Source organism: Dermacentor andersoni, unplaced genomic scaffold, assembly GCF_023375885.2.
Source record: "Dermacentor andersoni unplaced genomic scaffold, qqDerAnde1_hic_scaffold ctg00000033.1, whole genome shotgun sequence".
Taxonomy (NCBI): Eukaryota; Metazoa; Arthropoda; class Arachnida; order Ixodida; family Ixodidae; genus Dermacentor; species Dermacentor andersoni.
Window position 1 is genome coordinate 195384 of NW_027314755.1, and position 22461 is coordinate 217844.

The 22461-nt window shown below is 45.2% G+C and overlaps 1 protein-coding gene and 1 non-coding gene across 2 annotated transcripts in view; one reads left to right on the forward strand and one right to left on the reverse strand.

Annotated features, from left to right (window-relative positions):
* Window positions 1–15189, forward strand: part of LOC129381596 (uncharacterized) — a 46945-nt gene extending 31756 nt beyond the window's left edge. Inside the window, exon 6 of the mRNA XM_072285772.1 lies at window positions 14700–15189. Within this exon, the coding sequence (XP_072141873.1) occupies window positions 14700–15115 (416 nt within the window). The 3' untranslated portion in view covers window positions 15116–15189. The remainder of the gene's footprint in view (window positions 1–14699) is intronic.
* LOC126518415 (U1 spliceosomal RNA) lies at window positions 1002–1160 on the reverse strand. Its single transcript, XR_007596387.1, has one exon. It is a non-coding gene; the product is annotated as a U1 spliceosomal RNA (small nuclear RNA).
* Window positions 15190–22461: the final 7272 nt, after the last annotated feature.

The window sequence follows — 22461 nt, forward strand, 5'->3', positions numbered from 1 at the left end:
CGTTTAGGTGGTCTACCGTCACTAACAAACAATGGGACAACGTTGCTTTGACCGCAAAATCGCGACTGAATGCTTTACTACTTTTAGCCGCGGTTCTAAGTAGTGTTCTAAGTCAAACCGGTGCTGTCCGTTGTCCGGTGTCACACAGGGGGGAGGGGGGTGGCCCCGGGGCTCCTGACCCATTACTGCTCTATCCTTCTACTTGCCATTCTCTTCCTCTTCTTTCACTTGTGGCGTTCTTCGTTACCGTTACAATATATATATATATATATATATATATATATATATATATATATATATATATATGTATCAATAAGGGCTCACCTGTATTGAGCCCGAAATACATGGCGAAAGGACACTCGGCTCAGTCCAGGCTCATGACGCGCCTGCACGCGCGATGAAGATGAAGGGCACACACATCATCGTGATGAAGTGCACAGTAAATGTCCGAGCTCGCACGAGAGCGGCAGCACAGACATCCCGCAAACCCCGAGCCTCGAGAACGGGAAGCGCAAGCCAAGCGCCGGTGGCGGAAAGCCAACCCCCACTTTCAAGAGAAGGCATCCCGAGCCAAGCACCAGCAGAGGTGAGCTGAACCGCAACTTCGAGAGTAGGAGGCCGAGTGGAGACGTCGACGCAGAGAGATCTCTCGCATGGAGGGTGCTGATGGATGGTTCAAGAGAGAATTCCTCGACCGTGAGGGTGACCACAGCTGCAAGATGTGTGATTGACTGTTGTTTGATCACGACCCCACGCAACTGAAGCGTGTCCGCAATCCAGAAGCGAGGCTCGAATCCAGCAAAACAACGACAACGGGACGAAACACTCCTCAAAATCGCGCTGAAAACAAGTTTAAACTTCACTAAACTACCATCAGGTTAACTGTTTTGAAAGCCTTCAATGCGTGGAACTTACTTCACTTTCTTTTTTTTTCCTAACCTAGTTCTTCGAACAGACGCGTGCTTAACGCTACACCATGTCTTGCTTCTGATTTCCGTAATGAGGGCTGGAGCGCACCTAGCCCCACTACCAATAATTGCATGCTCCAGCTACCCCGACTTGGGGAAGTGGCATGCTTCAGCAAACCACGGTGCAATGGAGAGGCCTCCGCACGGGGCCGTGCCTCCGTGATCACCAACGACCCAGCACCAGGTAAGTATGCAGGGATGGCAGTCGCAAAACGGCGCCATGCCTGAAACGATGGCATGCGATACAAGTAAACAGGTCAATGGAAAGTTAATCTGGGAAGGCACCGAAGTTGCGAGAGATGTTCAAGACGACGTTGTGGACACAAGATCATCGTGCTGACAAACCTTTGAATTAGAGCAATGGTCTGCAGACTGAGCTGCAAGTGAGAACTTATGCGAGCAAATGTGTCAGAAAGTTGACATCTTGATCTCATATGCTCTCCCATTCCTGCCGCGGTAACTAAGTGGCTACGGCGATGGGCAGGCGAGCTCGAGAGCTCCGTCCCGGCCGGGGCGGCCGCATTTCAATGGCGACAAAATGCAAAAAAAAAAAACGTTCGGGCACTTATATTTGAAACCACAACTGGTACAAAAATTTACCCGGATTCTCATTTTGATGTACCTCATCATAATATCCTGATTGCGGCACGTGAACCGCCAGATATTAAATAAAGTTAATTAACGGCGTGTCTTGTTTTACTGAATGAGAAATCACAGCCCTGAACTCAAGGTTGAGAATGTTATCCTGCGCTGTCACATGCCTGAAGAAATTTAAGGTTCATGCACAGATAATTGTATCGTTATTTGCGCAGTCGGCTGACCTAGTTAAAATAGGAACATTTACTTTTATATCTAATACAAATGACTAGGATGCTAAAAAAGTTGCGCGCCATTTTTTTAATATATAGTGTTTAGGAAATGTGGTCTTTAATTGTCGCCGGCTACTTCTATTCACACAGGAATTTAAAAACACGAATAAATCGTAACAAATATAGAGAAATAATAACAACGCTTATTACTGTAACGTAAGTGGACTAATGTCGCACTATAACTGAAGGACAACTCCAAATCATAAAATCACAAAGTGCAGTCGCTTAATTAGACTAATGCCGTAATTAGCAATGCGTAATTAGACTAAAACAAAAGTCAACTCAGTAACACATCGACACAGAGTACAGTCGCATATGTGCACTTAAGTAAACACAAAGTCCGGTCACATAGCTTGACTAAAATAAGGGCACATAAGAAATCACGGATTAAAAAAACCAGGCATCGGATTGGCCAAAGTCGTGGAAAAGGAAACCATAGAATGAGTCATCACATCTACAAACTCTAATTAATACTTAACAAGAAAATTGCTTACTTCTAGAAATCATTGAAGGGCCAGTAATGCTCGTCATGGCAATGAGTATGTTGGCCAAGGACCTAAGTTATTCCTGCGGCTGAAGCGCCTGCGATCTAATGCCACTAAATCAAGTGCTAAGCGTTGTCTGTGTGTGTCGTGTCACAGACATTCTAGCAGAAGATTCTGTACATCTTCATCAGCGTGGTCACAAGTACATTCTGCACTATAAGCTCTTGAAATTTTATGCTGGAAGTGTTTTGTGTACGCTGTACCAAGACGCAGACGGTGAACCAGCATTTCAAAGGCTCTGGTTTCATTTAGTGTGGATGAGATTTGAAATTAAAGCGATGGGTCAATGTGAAATGAGTCGGATGATTTCGTGTTCTTATGAAAGCACGTCACTTTGTAACCACGGGCTGACATCGACCTTAGTAGGCGGCGCAATTTGACTTGTGTTGCAAGGAGACTATGTGTGACGTTATTAACATGCGCTTGTCGTGCTGCCTTATCTGCTGCAACATTTATTCTTTCATTTAATAACATCTGAGATCAGACTGCTAGACCACTTCAACATCGACCAAATTTTTAAAATTATTTTATTAACTACCTTCATGACAACAGTAAAACAACATCAGACATAGTTATTCGCCTATACATGTGTTTAATTGTTTAAGACTTGTAGACTGCCTCAAGCATACTCTTGTTTATGTTTCTCTTTTAAAAGTTTTGCTCGCGACAAATCCAGCTGTGCTCTTCTTTAATTCACCTGAATATAGCGCAGGAATGCATGTATTGAAATATTTATCGTTGTTCTGTTGAAGAAACATGATACGAGAGCTAGCTTGGATGATTTTCTTCTGGAATGATTGACATAGTTACACGACCCAAAGATGAAACCAGTATGTCCAGAATGCTGGTTGCGGTCTTGAAAATTTCAAGTTTGTTAACTTATTCCTTCGCATTGCGTCGGAGGCTTTTCACAATGCACCTTCATATACATGCTCTGGCTGCGGCCCAGAACTGAAACTACGACGACCTTGGCACCAGTAGCGGTGGACAGATGCCCTCAGTATTTCTTACACCCTCACGCTGAGCACAGAAGCCACGTGCGCACATACCACCTCATCCACGCTTTGTAAAATATTCCCGCCCTAACTTGAAAGGAAATTTTATGCCACCTAGCATTCAAATTTTTCCGTTCAAGTAATTAGTTTGCTTGTCCTGCGAGCGGAAATTCAATGCATACAATGACTGTGCTAAATAACGAGCAATATTGAGTTGTTATTCTACGAACCTACAGTGAACCAGCCGCACCCGCCTCTTATCCTCGGCTTTTAGCAGTAGGACAGCGACAGCACTGCAGTCACCCTGCTGGCGAGTCTTTTCACTCTTGCTTACGCAATAAGAAAAAGGCATAATTTACTACAATAAATTAACGTTGTCTGTACCATTATCCAGTTAAAATAGCCTGGTGATGCTCAGTATAATGTATTTTCAAATGGCATAGCTACAGCAAATACGGATAGCAGACTGAAGCTTCCACGATGTGGAACAAGCTCGAAATCGATAGACGTCTTGACTTTCCTTAATTTCTTCTCTATTCATTCACGTTTGCAGTGGCAGACACTTTTGTACAGCAACCATTTTCATAAAGGAATTGAAGTTTGTATACCTCCTGCGCTTCCACGAACAATTTTTTCACAGCAATATGTGCCCTTCACTTTGCGAGGAGCATGAAAGAAAGTAGCGATATCATCAGATAAATGTACTTTCTTTCCTAGTAAGGGAAGTTTAGTTTATTTAGGTGATTTGGCGGATAGATAGCACGCGTAATCGGGGCGCCTCTGCTGGCGTTCAAAAATTTGTACATTAGCGTCATGCTAGTAGCGGACTCAAACGTCTAGTTTTTTATCCAGATATGCGGTATCGTTTTATTAGTTTCCGTTCTTTCTCGGTATTGAGTGCGCAAGCGTGGTGATTCAACAACGAGCAGCCGACAATACGCGCCAGTTATAGGACATCGAAACATCCGCATGGCTGAAGAAAGCAGCAACGAATACACGCCTCTTGCCTTCAGCATGAAGGACAAAGCAACACTAAATGCAAGCCGTGACTGTACCCAGGGCACTTCATCTACTTTGGGCGCCTATAGAACGTGAGCTTTACGACTTGTCATTTTTTTATTGAATACTGTTACCCTTAGACACGACCCATATAATAAGCTTTAACATCTGTACATTTGTCCCCACCTAAAACGGGTCTTGTTTACAGCCAGCTTGAGCTTTGACATCGAAGGCATTCTTAGATCAAGACGGGTCGACGCAAGGGTGGTGCGAAAATATTGCCATGTTCAGCGCAAAGTCGGCTACTTAGCGCTCAGCATAAGATTTTTCAGAACATGAAGGGAACGTATACTTACAGAAGAAAATACTTTTCATTGATGTATAAGTCTTGTACTCCACACACGCGATGGGGTGCTATAGCTTGAAGCCCCGGGTACAAATTAAACATAATCTCACCTCTTTTTTTTTCTTGTCGCAGCTAGTAACTGTCTGACGACCTTTTTATTAATTGTAGGATTTCCGACGACGCCTTGCACTACCAGGAGAACACGCAGCACACGCCCACGACCGACGAGAGTTGCAACGTCGACGGTACGTAGGCAATTGTCACTCACCTTTACCATAACCATGGCACGTAGCCCCTGCGGTTACGGTGGTAGCAGTACATTTATTGCGTATAAAGATGCACTTTACTAGCGTTGCCAAGACGGTTTCCGCATGAGCCAGCTTATGACTGTCCTCATTAAGAAATTTGTGCTTATCTGAGTATACCCGCATTCATACATAACCTATGCATTAGAAGTTTTGAATGAATGTGTTCTTGTATCGGGGCGCAGATAATGCACGCTCCTAGATGATGAGGGCAGAAGCTGAGACTCTACATTCCATGCAATGATTAATTAGCTCGTAAATCGAATCATAGCATGAGTATTGGTCTACAATTTTATTTGCCAAGCTGAATCTCAGTGGGTTAGAGGTGCTAACATCGTGGCAATGTTTCCCTTAAACCAATCGCGCTGGTTTACAAAGCAAGTGCTTTGATACGAATGCCGTGGGTGGTGTGCAATTATTTCGGCGTTTCAGATGTTTTAAGAGTGCTGGTACGTTTTAGGCAGAGTGTGAAAATTGCTCATGAATAGCATGTTACGAGACATATCCCGCTGCGTCCCAATGTAGACTTTACAGCGTACAATTTAGGGCACACCAAAACAAATTATATTGAATCTCTTCGTTCTTTCATACGAAGCAAGCCACAGCCGCCGCATAAAGATTACTAAATATATAATGAAAATGCAACACAAGGAGATACAAAATTGTTGGGTAGTTGTTTGCCCTCTGTTGCAATAAATCTTTACCAAATATACCAACTATGGGCACCTGAAGCATAAACACTATTCGTAGTGACAGAGTAGCAATCACTTTACCGAACAATTTACAATGAGTAGTGTTCTGTATCGGCCAGGCGGTCTGATAAGATTGTACCGAGAATGACGTGTGCCTGACCGGCATGCAGCGTTATCTATAAAAGTACGCTGCTGCCTTGAATAAAGGGCTTTTTGCGTTGCTGCCACCGAAGCGTCTGTCTGCTGCTTAGAATAGAACATCTGGCGACGAAGATGGGATTCGGCGCGCAGCAAACCACCGCCGGCCAGCAGCAGTCACGAGGCTGAACCGCCTACGGTGCAAGGCGACACGGAGCCCTTGCAGCCACGACTTCATCGACTGGAGCAGCGCAAGAACGTCAAGAAGCAAGGCGTCACGGAGCCCTTGCATGGACTTCAGCTGCTGGCTGGAGCAAGCGAACAAGAACCGACACTACGGACAAGGCACATCAAGGAAAACGGCTGGGCAGATAAGTGAAATTTGCTCATTATGGCAGAACCCGGACGTGGTCCGAAGCTCGGCAGAATGACAGAATATGACCAAAAAATCGAAAACATACGCTCGTATTTTGAACGCTTCGAGAACTACGTAGACATAAATGATGTCCCTGCAGACAAGAAACTCAAGTTGTTTCTGAACGTACTCGGCGCGCAAGCGTATGAAGAGCTAAAGAAGATAACTGTTCCTCATTTGCCTTCTCAGAAGACTTTTGAAGAAATTAAACAGCTTCTGGAAGCTCATTTCAGCCCTGCTCACTCAATTATCGCAGAGCGCTGTAAATTTAATCGCCGAATGCAGCAAGAAAATGAAAGTGTCAAGGATTTCATCACTGAACTGAAGCATCTCGCAAGAGATTGCAATTACGGCACGTTCTTAAATTATGCCTTAAGGGACAGACTAGTGGCCGGTTTGCGTGACGAAGAGACGCAACGGGCTCTTTTTACACAGGCTGACTTGACGTTCGAACTGGCGTGCAAAACAGCGCTAGAAAAAGAGCTAGCTGCGCAGCAGGCGAAGCAAATGCATGAGTATGACACAAAACCCTGTAGCGTCAGCGTCATTCAAGGCGAACGTCACCGTGATAAGCAAAAGAAATCCACGACGGTTGCATGGTCGAAAGATAAGCGAGAGGGAGAGCAACGAAGTGCGTGCAGGCATTGCGGAAAGCGTCATGCGGGAGAAAAATGTTGGTATCGGAACCACACCTGCAGAAATTGTAAGAAAAAAGGGCATTTGCAAGCCGTTTGCAAAAGAGGAGAAAAAGCTGTCAGATATGTTGACACCACGGACGACGAATCTGAAGATTTGAATTGTCACACTGTGTTCTACTCGGGCAAAAGTTCAAGGGGCTACAGCGTCGACCTAAACATTGAAGGGAAGACTGTTTCGCTGATAATTGACACCGGTGCAGCGGTCACGATCGTACCAGAGCAGTTGTATAAGCAGTATTTCCCGCATGTCAGATGTGTGGAATCAAAGGTGTCGTTGCGCACCTACACAGGAGAAAAGCTAAAGGTACTTGGAACAGCAAACGTATTAGTCAAACAGGAAGGAAGCGAGATCTCTTTGCCCATAGTGGTAGTGCAGGGAAACGGAACGCCAATGCCCGCTCTCATGGGAAGGGACTGGCTGGAAAAACTGCAGATAAACTGGAAAGCAGTATACAGTCTGTCCACGGATAAGACACCGGAGCAGAGGGTAGAAGCATTACGGAAGAAGTATCCCGAGGTTTTCAAGAGCACCCCGGGTGTCGTCAAAAACTTCGAAGCTCGCATCTTTGTTAAGGAAGGGGCTCAACCAGTATTCTCAAAAGCACGGCCAATACCGTTTGCTATCAAAGACGAAGTAGCAAAGGAGTTGGAAAAGCTCGAGCAAGCCGGAATACTAAAGAGGGTCACGAAAAGTGACTGGGCAACGCCTCTGGTGGTGGTCGCGAAGAAAGGCGGCACAGGATTAAGGTTATGCGGTGACTACAAGGTCACGGTTAATCCTGTTCTAAAAACAGAGCATTACCCATTGCCATTGCCGGAAGATTTGTACTCCATGCTCGCGGGAGGCAAAATCTTTTGCGTCTTGGATCTATCGCAAGCCTATCAACAAGTGCCGCTCGCTGAGGAAAGCAAAGCGCTGCTAACGGTGAACACTCATCTCGGATTATTGCAGTATCAGCGCCTTCCATTTGGTATCTCTAGCGCACCCGCTATCTTTCAGTCTTTAATGGACGAAGTCTTAAAAGGGATTCCAAAAGTGGGTTGCTATATCGACGACGTCATCGTCGTAGGCGACAACATAGACGACTGTCAAGAAACGGTGGAAAAGGTGCTTCAACGACTGTCACAGCATCATATTACCCTAAAACAACAGAAGTGTGAATTTTTCAAACCATCCGTTGTTTATCTGGGACACAAAGTGACATCAGATGGCATTTTTCCAACCGCAACAAAGATAAAGGCAATCACGGAAGCACCTCAGCCAAGCAACGTAACTGAACTGCGAGCCTTCTTGGGCCTGCTGAATTTCTATGCAAAATTCATCAAAGATTTAGCTACAGTAGCTGCACCAATGTATGACTTGCTCAAAAAGGACACGACTTGGGTGTGGACGGACGCATGCTCAAGATCATTCGCGGAAGCCAAGCAGCGCCTCATCGACAGTCAAGTATTGACTTTTTACGACGTGAAAAAGCCAATCGGTTTAAGCTGCGACGCGTCGGCCTACGGTCTTGGGGCCGTAATTTTTCACGTCATGCCCGATGGCTCAGAAAGACCCATCGCATTTGCCTCCAGAACATTAAGCGCAGCGGAGCGCAACTACGCGCAAGGCGAGAAGGAAGCCCTGGCCCTAATTTTTGGTCTAAGCAGGTTTCATAGATACTTATACGGGCGCAAATTCACGCTGTATACAGGCCACCAACCGCTGTTGGGGATGTTGGCATCGGATAAACCAATTCCTTCTTTGGCCGCAGCCAGGATTCAGCGTTGGGCTATCACCTTAGCAGCTTATCAGTACACACTGCGCTACAGAAACGGCAAAAACATGGAAGTTGCCGACGCACTTTCAAGGCTTCCACTTTTGGTCAAGCATAAAGACGACACTGAAGAATGTCTTGCAGTGTTTGAGGCAACGCCTCTCACAGCGAGCCAAGTTGCTGCTGCGACTAAAAGGGACCGCTTTCTTTCCAAAGTCGTGCAGTTCACCTTATCTGGCTGGCCCGCGCACTACGATGATAAATTTCAGCCCTTTTACGTTCGTCGAAACGAACTATCTTACGAGCAAGGCTGTGTCACGTGGGGTCAGCGAGTGATCATTCCGGACGAACTTAAAGAAGCAGTATTAACATTGCTGCATGAAGAGCACCCTGGAATGCAAAGAATGAAAATGCTTGCTAGGTCATTTGTTTGGTGGCCATCGATTGACAAGAACATTGAAGACACTGTCCGTCGATGTACAGTGTGCCAAACGACCATGCCTGCGAAGGCACCAGGGCCATTGCATCCATGGACTTATCCAACCCGTGTTTGGCAGAGAGTTCATGTTGATTTCGCCATGAAGGATGGTTACAACTTGTTCCTTCTAGTAGACTCTTACTCAAAGTGGATAGAAGCAAAATGCCTCCGCACTACAACGACGTCAAAAACAATCGACTGTCTCAAGGAGATATTTGCAGCGTATGGCTACCCGGAGGAACTGATCAGCGACAACGGACCTCAGTTTACTGCGCAGGAGTTCGCCGATTTCACCTCTTCTCACGGGATTCGACACACACGTACGCCACCGTACCATGCTTCATCGAACGGGGCAGCAGAAAGGCTAGTCCAAACGACAAAAGCCACTCTACTCAAGCAAGTGCTTCACGATAACCTAACAGGTCAAAACAGAACTCTGCATCAACGGCTTAACGACTTCTTGCTTGCTTACAGGAACACCCCGAATTCCGTAACAGGAAGAACGCCGGCTGAGCTGTTCCTGAAACGACAACCTCGAGTGAAGCTTTCACTCCTAAAGCCAAGTTTTGTGCAGGATATGCGCAGCCGTCAAGACAGAGACACCACCCATCGCAACGAGGGCCGAGGAAGGGACCCGCAGATGGAAGCCGGTGACACAGTTCTCGTCAAGACTACGAGAGGGGAAACCCTGTCATGGGAGGAAGCTGTCGTAGTACAACGCGTTAGCGACTCTACTTTTGTAGTCAAAGTCGGTGACCATTTTCGTTTTGTACATATCGACCACTTGAGACCCAGCTGGATTACGGGATCAAAGACTTCATTCCATCCGGACGTCGCAAAAGAAGCGCATCCTGAGTCCACTCCAAGTACCCGTATTCAACGAGATTTTCTACCAACACCCTCCGAAGAAAATACGCCTGCTGACTCCTTGATTGGTGGTCCTACTGCGGACCAGCTTGAGGATGTTCGCTTAGATGACTCCACTTCAACTAAGGAACCGGCATCGCAGCCTGAGGCAAGACACTCAGCAGCGCAGCCTGCAAGTATCACCCCATCAACCATGGCATCACCTGAAGAGGTCCATCTGCGAAGAAGTAATCGCACAAGGCGTCCTCCTGATCGCTATCAAGCCTCCAACTTTGAGCGCGGAAAGAAACGCGTGTAGCTTTAATTAAGGAGGAAGGAATGTTCTGTATCGGCCAGGCGGTCTGATAAGATTGTACCGAGAATGACGTGTGCCTGACCGGCATGCAGCGTTATCTATAAAAGTACGCTGCTGCCTTGAATAAAGGGCTTTTTGCGTTGCTGCCACCGAAGCGTCTGTCTGCTGCTTAGAATAGAACAAGTAGGCCACTACTTGAAAATTGTAACGCTCGGTTAAGAAGAAAATCTACGCCATACTGCAACACCGGTCTTCCAAATTGAATGTATTTTTTTGTAAGGTGATTAGCTTTACTTGGATGCGTCATCCATTATTCGAACTGCCAGTATCCCTACAACCTATTTCGTAGGCCTGACGAACGGTGCGACTTCAATGGCGTGACTAATAAAGTTGAGAATGCCAGGCTATAAAAATGAGTTCTTTAATTTACGCCTATGCTACCACACTGTAGTTCATTCGATGTCAAAGATGCAACTAAAACGTTTCGTTGCGGTCGTTGGGAATCCGCGTTTAACGTTTTCTTAGGCGTACAAAGGCATAGACACTAAGGAATGTGTGTGTAATAATGCCATAAACATTCTTAACCAACTCATCCCCCCTTCATATTGTAAATAAAGGTGCATCCAAAAATACGAAGTGTCCTTGCAGTTTCAATGCTAATTCCAGTAGCGTAGATGGTAATCCTGAGAGGGTTCTGCCGTAATTTCTGCCTTTTACGACTCTCGCGCGTTCCTTTCAGTTTCACGCAATTGCTGCGCCGTTAAAAAAGATACGTGCACCTAGCTACAATACTTGCAGCGCTATCCATACAGTCCAAATTTTTAACGTCCTTCGAGGCTTTCCGTTACATAGTTTAGTGATATATTGCCGGTGAATTAACACTTCCGCATTTCTTTCCAAGCTAATGCACTTCCTGCAATACAACTCTTACATATGCGCTTTGAGCTACCTATTTGAAAGTTCCTCTATAGTCTATTGATGACCTACACAGGAACATTGTCGAGGAGAGCCGTTTTAGTGCTCATAATGAGCTGTTAAACCCGCAGTGCTTAGAAACGCTGCTTATGTATTTCACCTACAAGACCCACGAAAAGGGGTTCGGATAAGCACTTTCTGAAAGGCGAGTACGTATTTCGATGACGCACTTGGGTCATAGAAGGTAAATAAATTAAGGGCATGCGTCAAACAAATGTTTTAAATCCCTCGGTAGGATTGCGTCCTCTAACTTTTTCATTGTCGTCATCTGCGTCGGGCTATGCCGGCTGTTCGCAATAGATGAAGAAAAAGCATGAACTTCGTGAGGCATCTGATATGCTTATTACTGGATAACACTGCTAATACATTGGGTGAACGGTTTCGCGCACAAGATACCGACATGACGTTTTTCACTTCGAGCACTGTCATGCACATGTTCTGCCCGCGGCTTGAGACAAAACGCGATAACCTTCACAAGAACCAAACACTGCGCAATCTTGATCGTGCTCGGCTTCCCCATTGCCACGAAGTTCTTGCATGCATTCAAGACATAGCTGCAGAAAGAAAAAAGCACCGCGTATGGAATCACAGCAGTGAAGTTTCCCTACCACTAAAAGCTTCTTGCCTTGTACCACGTGGATGAAATATCCATTTCCCACGAATTGCCCTTGCACAACGGCGAATTCAATATTGTACTATATTTCTGCTATACAGGTGTCACTGACAATGACAGTACAAGTTTCCAGACACGAGGCTCCATCAGGAGCATCGATAAAGCAATGCTCCGCATAACTCGCCCTGGCAGGGAGGAAGCATCAGCCACTTTGAAGGCGACGCCTCGTAAGTTCACATTCAGAAAAGTTCCATTAAAAACTACCCAGGCATGCGAGCGATGGTTATCTGGTATAAAGATTATGCCTCTACTCGGTAATTTCTCCTTGATAGGGCTAGCTGTGATGGCTAAAACAGGTACTGCATGAGCAGTTTGGAGCATTCGGCCGACGCAGCCGGCCTTGCCAAACCTAATGGTTCCAACAACGCAACCGTACGCCAGTGTCCGATCCGTACCCGCACCTCACGCCGCAACCTCGAAGTTACACAAGCTCGGCCAATTGTCCATCCAGTTAACACGCCGCAATATGCGGTACGCTTGCAGGTTTGTAGCCTGCTTACTCACTCCCCATAATGGTATATGTAAAGATTGTCAAAGAGAGATGCTCATCGGAGCCGAGGCTCACGAAATGAAGCAGAATATTACTGTTTTCCTAAAAAATTCCTGCAAGAAAACAGTGGCACTCAAGCACACGTGCGAGGGATATATGTTGCGACGACCTAAACGACAAATATCAGCTGCGTTTTATAGAATATGGCGTCGGCGTAAAAAAAAGAAGCCTTAGCTCAAGATCTACTACCTAAATACTTTGGAAAAGAGAAATAAATGTGCTTCACAACACACTGTATGAATATTGAAGCTTGTGCACTTAAAACGATGTGATAACAGCGTAACTGAACAGTTGCATTTTAGATTCGTCAAATACTTAAGAAAACGTTGAGAAACTCAAGTAACAAAATTACATCTTTCTAACTCAATAAAAATGAGGCAAGACTAAATGAACTGCACCAAATAACACATAAAAGCGCTCAGAATTCATCTATTACAAAGCGCTCTGAATTATTCTGTTTTGTGGGTAGATCATTCGCCCGTATTCGAACACATTGTATTGACTTCAAGGAAATTGCAAATAAATACAAATAAAGTTGTCCGCTTAGGTTGCTCCAAGAAATGCAGCTAATAGAACTGCGATATATATATATTTTTCATGTAGTTAGCTTTGTAAATTCTCAGCTTCTGTTGTTCTTAAACTTAATGATTTCATAAGTTTTCCCGCTTGCAAGCCTCAATAAAAGTTTCATGGATAATTTTTCGGGATTTAACTGGCTCTATCAAACAACACTTGATAGTTTGATAGTTCTAATTTCTTCATTAAATAATTGGGTCCTGATGCCGGCCAAGCCTGCATGGTTAGAAACGACGCCCAAGGTAACACCATACGACTTGAACCAAACGATTGCATGAGTCATGTACACAACCGCTACAATATTAAATAATAGTATACAAGTAAAAAGCACATTACTCCGAGAATAGCGATAAATGTTCACCTAGTGCTTAAAGTAGTCATTTCAAACGAGCAACAGGCTGTACGAAAAACATACGCCATATGCGCTGCCTCTGCTCTACTGCCCGTTGTATTTTGTTCGCTAAACGGTTGAAAAGATGTCGCACCAGCAATGCCTTAACTCAACGCTTGCAGCTTTCATTACCTTACCGAGAAAAAGAAAAGAAAATAACTTCTTCGGTAGCACGTGTCCTGCACTGTACATGAAAACACTGAAGTATTGACGTATATGTGCTTGCCACGTATAGGGGGAAAATATTACATGTGTGTCGTTCTCACGATGCCTTCAGCAGGAAGGGTGTGCAGTTGGAATGCGAGTAAAATATTATGACTCATACAAACACTGCAGGAAAACTTGAACCCGGAAGTTTTTCATTGAATTTGATATAAGCGACCCGCCGTGGTTGCTCAGTGGCTATGGTGTTGGGCTGCTGAGCACGAGGTCGCGGGGTCGAATCCCGGCCACGGTGGGCGCATTTCGATGGGGGCAAAATGCGAAAACACCCGTGTGCTGAGATTTAGGTGCACGTTAAGGAACCCCATGTAGTCAAAATTTCCGGAGTCCTCCACTACGGCGCGCCTCATAATCAGAAAGTGGTTTTGGCACGTAAAACCCCATATTATTTTTTTTATATGAGCCACTTGAGTTAATACGTATGATGTCCGACGGGGAGTCATTCCACCTACACTTGTCAGAAATAAAGCGAATAGTTCGCCTTTACACCATTTCCATTCCTTAAAACGAGGGCCTCAAGTGGCCAATTGCTATCCCCCCAAAAAATCGGCTCTAGTGTAGTGAGAGAAAAATATCATCAAGTTTAGATCGGCTAAGTAACTCATCTAACAACCACTACTAGGCATTTCGTTCCGTTCGAGTAGCAAGAAATACTGAACCTCGCATTAGTTACTACATTATGTATACACTATGTGAGAGGGGTGCGGGTCTCTGTTATTTTCAAGTTTAGCCACACCGACCATCAAACGCAGCATTGTTCAACTTACGCAGCTTTAGCCCTAATCGAGCGCCAAGATTAAATGCGTCAATTTAGTGCTAAGGTTCAGAAAGTCGCCTCATTATTACCGCACGACTGTTTGTCAACTTCTCAAGTGGCAAGATGCGTTTTTGTCCTCTCGTAACAAGAGTCAGCCGTTTTGAGCTCCTTTTTCCGTGTCCTTGCAGGAATGCTCCTGGAACCGGAGAGAGGGAAAAGCGAGAGTTGTGCGGTGTCTGTGGCAATGTTTCGAGCAGACGGGATGCCTTACACGGGCGCGCCAAGGAACACGGATGACACAGTGCACATTTGCAAATCATGTCATCAATCGTCTGTGAAGATGTCTAAGTTTGTAGAACGTTGCCGCAACCGTACTGGCAAAAAACACAAATGCGAAACCTGTGGTAAGCAGTTCCACCGGGCAGATCACCTTACTGAACATTACCGCACGCACACAGACGAGAGACCCTACAAATGCAAAACCTGTGATAAATCGTTCGGGCAGTCTCATCTAGATAATCTAAACATAAGCGCACGCATGCCGACGAGAGAAATTACAAATGCCAAATATGTAATACATCATTCAAAGGCGAATATAATTTGAAGAGACATGTAGACTCTCAATGTGGAAACAATGCTTTCGTTTTCGAAATCTGCGATCGATCCTTTCATAACGATTCAAATCTCCGTCGTCACCAGCGAACATGGCACGCGGATAAAACGCAGTATGAACGCACGCAGTGCGGATGTCGATTTGCGGACAAAGAAACACGCGATAGGCATGTGTGCCAGAAGGACTGCAAGATGTGAACAAGGCAGTCGGGTCTTTAGAAATTGCGCGACAAGTCCTCGTTGCTAGAAGTATTTGGGGTGCTTCAATGTCGAAAAATACTGCAGGTCCTGGCCAGCGCTCACTGTTCCATGAACTATGTAGTTGGTGGACGTAGCTTTATCAAACTGATTTCAAGACAAACCCTAATGGGCGGCACGATTGAGTTTTCTGTAACTACCGGGTTGAAATGTCCACAAAAGATTCTTGACCCCCCTTTGGTTAGATTAGCTTCTTGTGCATGTCTTTTGACAGTGTACAGGCAAACGAGCTTTAACTAACCATATTCGTAGTGATTTTGCAGTGTAAACAGAATGGAATATCTCTTTTTAGGAAGCATTTGAGAAAGGAGGTAGTGTATTCCTGTCAACTAAGAAGTGATTTCTGGCATTATTCGAGGTCCAAAGGTGAAGCTGCCTACGAGAGAAAGCACTTGCAGATGCTTTTAGGACAATAAATAACTACATCGTTCGCGTATGAAAACTATTTGCTTGAAATTTTGTTCAATGCATTGACTGTTCTTCGGCGCGCGTATTCATACCGCAAATGTTTGTTCAATACCATAAGATTAGCTTATGACGGCAGTGAGACTGTATTAGTTCCAAATCATTTGGCACTTCACTATACGACATGGTCTCCTACAAGGCAATATTTTAGTTATGTTTTATTGTGGTGGAACTTCTAAAGTTTAATGCACAGTTCTTTATTCACTCCGATGTCGTCTGCTTGGACTCGGACTGCTCTCTAGTTGCAGCTGTAAAATCTTTTTAGCTTGACGTGACAAAAGTTTCTGTGCGAAAACGCAATAAAGGTTTGACATGACACGTAAGCTTTGATATATGTTTACACGCTTGCTTGTTTATATATTTTTCCTGTGAACGCGTTTCACCGGCTAACAAATATTAGGTTACCCCTCAGCACATGACGCACCTGCGTGTATCAGAACGTTCTCGATCTTTCTCACCAAGTTCACATTCTTTTCTATGCTGCAGTCGAACCTTTCGTAATAACTCCATGCTCAATACGAATAAAAATATGCTATCTTGAAGGCTTGCAAGCACCAACGATTACGCTACAATCTTCAACGAATCATGCATCATTATCCGACAAACGTTAGCCGTCAATCACTTATTCGATTATTGATGTCTACGCTCGCAACTATCTTTCTGCCCAAGTGTAACTCGTTTTGTGCCTTCCCATTCCCCGATTAAAGAGTTAGCTGCGTGACACAATGTTCTTGCTATAGTATTGCTCACCGTAACTACAACGTAGCATCTGGTAGAGGTGCTTGTTGTGACCGAATGCACCCAGAAACCATGAAATCAATGTAAGCATTGTCCTCGGTCAGCGAGCTTGCTACAACCACCTATGGCTACCGCCCGAGTACGCTCGGCTGGACCATACTACCAGGAATATCATGGCCCCATCAGCAGTCGCATGACAGTCCTTGTGTCGCCATCAACGATCGCGCTGCAAGCCAATGTAGCCACCGTCATCCACAGATCATCATTTAAGATCCGGAAAACTGGCTGGAAACCGAAGCATAAATCACCACATACCACAATTGAAAACGCGAATAGCTGCGTCATGAATATTTCTCATTAAAGGACACCACCAGGACGTGGTTTGAAAAACGAGACTCCGGCATACAGCGTGGGAGCTGTTTTGCAGGGGCTTCCTGCAAACATTCACGAGCGCCTTGCTCAAGGATCCGGTCGAAACCATGGTATAAACTTGCGTCCGGCTACCGAATGAGCACATCGCAACCTTCCCGGAAGATATTAACCGTCTATTGGGAACGCCGACCCAGACATGTTGGAGAAAAAAGCGTGTATCCTCATGCGCTATTTGAGGCAAGACATTTACGCCGGATTGTTTCGTAAACAGGCCAGGACCGTCGCAAAATTTCCGACAGAAGACACATCGACAAGACGCTGGAAATGCTTACTCGGCAACATAGCCGCCTTGCGCTTTTGCTGAAGTTAAAAATACAGGCGCTCGACTCCGACAAGCTCCCAAAGCCGGTCGGAGGCGTTGTACGCGAGTGAGTGCGTAGGATGTTCTGTTCGACGCTGCCTCAAATATCCTTAACTGCGGACATCCTCTGAGGGCATATTCAGAAGTCATTATGCGTCCCTGGGTCTTCGCAGCTCAAGCAGGAAGTAATGACTTATGTCGCTGTAATCCGCCGTTGACGTCCCTCTCCGCGCCCACACTAGTGTGCTGGAACTCTTTAATTGCGTCGCCACGTGCCGCTACCAACCCAGCCGCCCACCACCTCACTCACCTCCCTGAGGAAGACACACGTATGGTGTGCACCCGACCACCGCCCGCTCTGCTGCAGGCCACGGCCACGTGCAGGCCACGTCTACTGTCGATAACCATACCGTGAGATGGGATTACCATGTTTTGAGCGCTGAATCTCTACGTCCATAGCGAGGCGAGCGACCACGTTAAATTCCAAACAATGTGACTGCAACTCGGAGGAGAGCCTGGCGACTTTCCCGATTACCCTGGCCACGGCACTACCACTCACTGCCGTGCCCACAGTTCATTGGCCCAATACGTGGCCACTATTTTCGTGAACCAGTATTCGGTACACTCTAAAAACTAGGAAGGGTATCGCAGGAGTGAAGCTGCTGGTTCACTCTTCAATGTGTCGTTTTACTCTCGCAAAATGTCGAGGAGAGTGAAATGCATTGTTCACTCTATCACCAAGGAGAGAGTGAAATGTGCTTTTCACTCTCCCCTTCATTTAGAGAGAGTGAAAAGACTCTTGCGACAATAGAAAAGAGAGACTCTTGCGGCAATAGAAAACAAAACGTAGCGTAATCTTCTGCTTCAACTGTAGGTGGCTGGCCCCGAACATGGCAATGTATCAATCATGCACGCTGAGCAAAGAACACATCGTTTTGCTTCTAAGAGAACAGGCCGCCGCAGTTCAAAGGAACGCGTAGCGAGCGCTCTACTTTCTCACTCGGAGTGGCTCCACCGCACGCGCGCGCGCTCAAGATCGCGGAACAACACAGCACCGCAGAAAGGTGATCCATCCAGCGAGCAAAGGCCAGCCGAGGAAGATCGTGTGGCAGCCATCTCGCGTCGCCACGAAAACACGACAGTCGTTCGTCATGCCTCGGATATAACAACAAATCCTCCACGGTAAGTGAATTCTAACTTAGGTGCACATTCTCCGTATATGTCATGCTATCGCCAGGAAGTCGTCGCTGCGCTTAGCCGACGCGATTGACAAAGGACTAGGCGGACGCGCTGTCTCTCGATGTCAATCGAAAAAGCCAGTCATCGCGATAACTGCATGTAATTTTATCACTTTGCCGTTGTCCGTAAGAGCTTTAAAAATCGCAAACGCTGCCAGAACTATGGTATGTTCAATAAGACGCCAGGCGAGAGGACGCTTAAAATGGTTAGTTCACCAGCCCGTGATTCCGAGCCTATGCGGAGCGTGATTAGCGTGCGTTTTGTGTGTTTGAATTTATTCAGTTTGGCAGTCTACTGTGTACGGAACGCTGTTGAACTAAGGAATCACATAACAGAAGGCGTCATTTTGCTGGCAGCATGCTTTTTTTTTATAAATAAACCGCGCGCTTGACGGTGTCTCGCGCAGGGGGAATCTGCGACCACTGAAGTTACGTGCAGCACCAGTGCTAGTCAGAAACTTTGCCGCAGGCATTCAGCTGCATGCTGCAAGAGGTCAGTTGGGCGCGTTATCTTGAACTTACTGAAAACGCATGAGGAATCCATGTTTTATGCTGAAAAAAGTATAAACCGCATATAAGCGATCTTGCGCGCGGCAGCTACAAGCGACGCGACGGAGATGGCTGTCGCGTTCGCTCGTCGCCTACAAGTCGTACTCCGTGCGAGCGACGATTTTGAGCGACGCCTCCCCGGTGTTGCCGGCATGAGGGCTGCAGTCACGCGTGACGCGTGCTTTAGTAATTTACGTTGATGTATTTTGCTATAAAAAGTAGCATAAAATATTTCCGGAGGTCTTGCAGTACGTTCTTATCCTTGTACGTATAAAAATTGAATCATTTGCTCGTTCCGCGCGACAGTCGGTAGTATTTGAGCGATGTATGTACAACCAGTTCCGGCTTCGCGCTATTGGCTAGTCGCTCATAGCACTTCTGGGCGACGAGCGACGATTTCTAGATTTCCAGAACCGAGCCATCTGTTCAAGCGACGGCCCGTTTTGTCGCTCGAAGCCGTCGCTCGTCGCCGTCGCGCACTAAATCGCTCTCACAGTGTTTATCCCTAAGACTGAACTGTTTCTGCTCATGTTGAAATGGTGTGATTATAGGTCTGGTTTTGTCTCCTGTTGCGGTTTTCGTGCACGGTGCGAAACTGAAAGGATGCTTATGTCTACGAACTCGGTAAATTGTCGAGCAGCTAGTTACGCATCGGCATCGAATATAACGGCTGCTGTGTGGAATTACAATTGCAGGGGCGCTTTGCATACGCTTATTGTTTTGGACATGCCTGTGCATTTGCTAATATGAGTTGGCGTGTCAGAGTTATGTCATATGAACAGCTAAATCAGCCTTCCTCTGGGGGTTACAAGCGTAATGTGTGCATTTTGCTATAGCATGGCAGATCAAGATGTGTTTATCGCTTGAATATTTTAGTAGAGAAATAAAATATCAAAATAAAATGTTGCTTTAATTCCGTGTTACCAGTCTGTCGTACACAGAACAATAGGTTGGTGTAATAAACTAATAACTGCGGTTTAACTGCAACTTTTACCTGCCTACAAGAATCTAAAATGCTAGATTTCAAACTGCAGCAGTAGTCGGGTCTGTCAAAAATGAACTCCACTGCGCACATCATGCATGAAAATAAGTTCATGCCTTTTAGTAAGCTTAGATGCAGGCCGCAGTGAACTTGTTATTATTGAAATGTGGGTAAGCTTGCCATAACAAGCCTTGTTGCCCTTTTTTATAGGCACATCCATATATCCATTAAGCTGAAGGACAATATTTTCATCCCTACTGAGCATCATGTTTGCAGCTATAATCCTCAAATTATGGCTTCAGCAGTGGCACAACCAGGGATGGTGCGGGAGGGGGGGCACACTGGGCACGTGCTTAGGATGTGTCACAAGTGGTGTTTGCGATACACCAGACTCATGACAGACCTATGACGTCTGAAAATGACCAATATTCTATTCATTAGCAGGAGTATTCTAACATTCATGAAAAACAAGGATGAACTGTGGTTTATTTGTTTTTTTGCTTAAATCTAAAAATTGAAGTTGGTTTAGCAGTTCACTGTTGCAGTCATTTGGATGTTTTGCATACATTTCACTAGGAAGACTAAGAGCTAAAACTTTTTTATTGCCATGGCCTTGACTGTCTTGATGTTGTTTTGCACCATGCCCTTGTGTTGACTTTTGCATACGATATTTTTCAGGCACCCGCTTTATATAATGCAAGAAGGCAGCTGCAAGGACACAAGGATGTGAAAGAGCCAGTGCAGCGCGACTTCACGCAGTGCAGAGAAGCCAATGCCAAGAAATCAAAATACATTGGCATGTTATTTGGACAAGAAAACTAGTATGTGGGTATATTGGGTGTACCATTTGACCAAATGTCAACAAAATCAAGATACAGTATGTTACACGAAGATGAAAATTCTCACGTGCTCCAGGCAGTCATCTTAACATGGTATATTTATGTAATGTCTCTGATTGGAAAGTCAAATCAAGTATGCTCTCTGGAGACAAACACATAGCAGCAAGTGTCATTGAAAAGTTAAAAATGTGTTTTAAGAAAGCTGATTAGTTCTGAGAAGTGACTGCTTTTTGTCTTGCCTCTCAACAGATATATCCATGTGATAAAAAAATAGTGGTACAATGAAATTGCATATTTGCTTAGCGACATGATACATACTTGCAATGAGCACGGTGCCTGTGTTTACTATAAAAAGCAACAGCCCATGCTTGGTTAGGTTAGGCCCACTACAACATGCAGGCATGGGTGATTGGCGCTTTTTTATTTCTGTGTCCTGAGGTTTATTGACGTGCGTATAGGTGCAGTGGCACGCAGTATGGCTAGTACAAAAAGGGGGGGGGGCAGATATATGTAGCTCACCCTACACGACACAGGGCAAAGGAAATCCGTGTTCAGCAACTATGTTAAATGCCATGTACGTAAATTTTACAACGCTACTCGTTCGAAGCGCGCACACGTGCATATTGAAGAAACGTTTCCAGGGTAGATAATTTAGTTCGTAATTTACACTAATTTTGCTCTAACCACGAGACATAATAATTTGAATATACTGCACGGGAAAACCTAGACCGAATTCAATTGTGTGTCAGCTTCGTGTGTATACATATAGTCTTTCCTATGCATTAGGTTTTTTGCGTAATGCATTAACAGTTGACAGCCTATCTTATGATGTGTACTCTGTTTACATTACAGTTGTTTATTAGTTTACTCGTTTGTTTTGCGACTGATGAAATGCCGGCATATATATATTTTCAACATTTGACATAACCCTGTATGTTTTGCAGGGACAACCCAGGACGTGCATTTCTCAGCACCCAGTCAACTGCCAAAAGTGACTCAAACACAGGCCACCAGTAAGTGTACATCAGTTGCAATTTCACATTATGCAGTTGGCGGCTGCCTTGTACGGAGGCTTTTTTTTTAATGAGATGGTGATGTCGTTCTAATGTACATTTTGACCGAAAAGGTGCGATCATGTCTCACAGAGGCATATATGGTTGCTATTCTCTGCGAGGGAGGTGTTCTCGTGTTCGTGAAGCATTTGTGTTTGGCAGTATTGTCGCCCAATGAGTCGGATATAAACACTAACTCGCCACTGCCGGCAAGTAGTTGCGAGAAACGCATTATGACGCTGTAAAGTTATTTCATTAATTCGAAGGAAAGTTTTGCAGCAGGAAAAAAGGTTGCTATTCCAGGTAAACATGTCTTTTTCTCACAGGTTATTTAGATAAACTGTGGATGCATGAAATTCGTGACTTATGAATAGATTTTAATTTATTCTTTAGTAATGCTTCTAAAAGAGACTAGAAATAGCATGTGACTACCTCTGCAATCAGCAGACCATACATTTACAGTCATTAGTGGCAGTTCCATGCA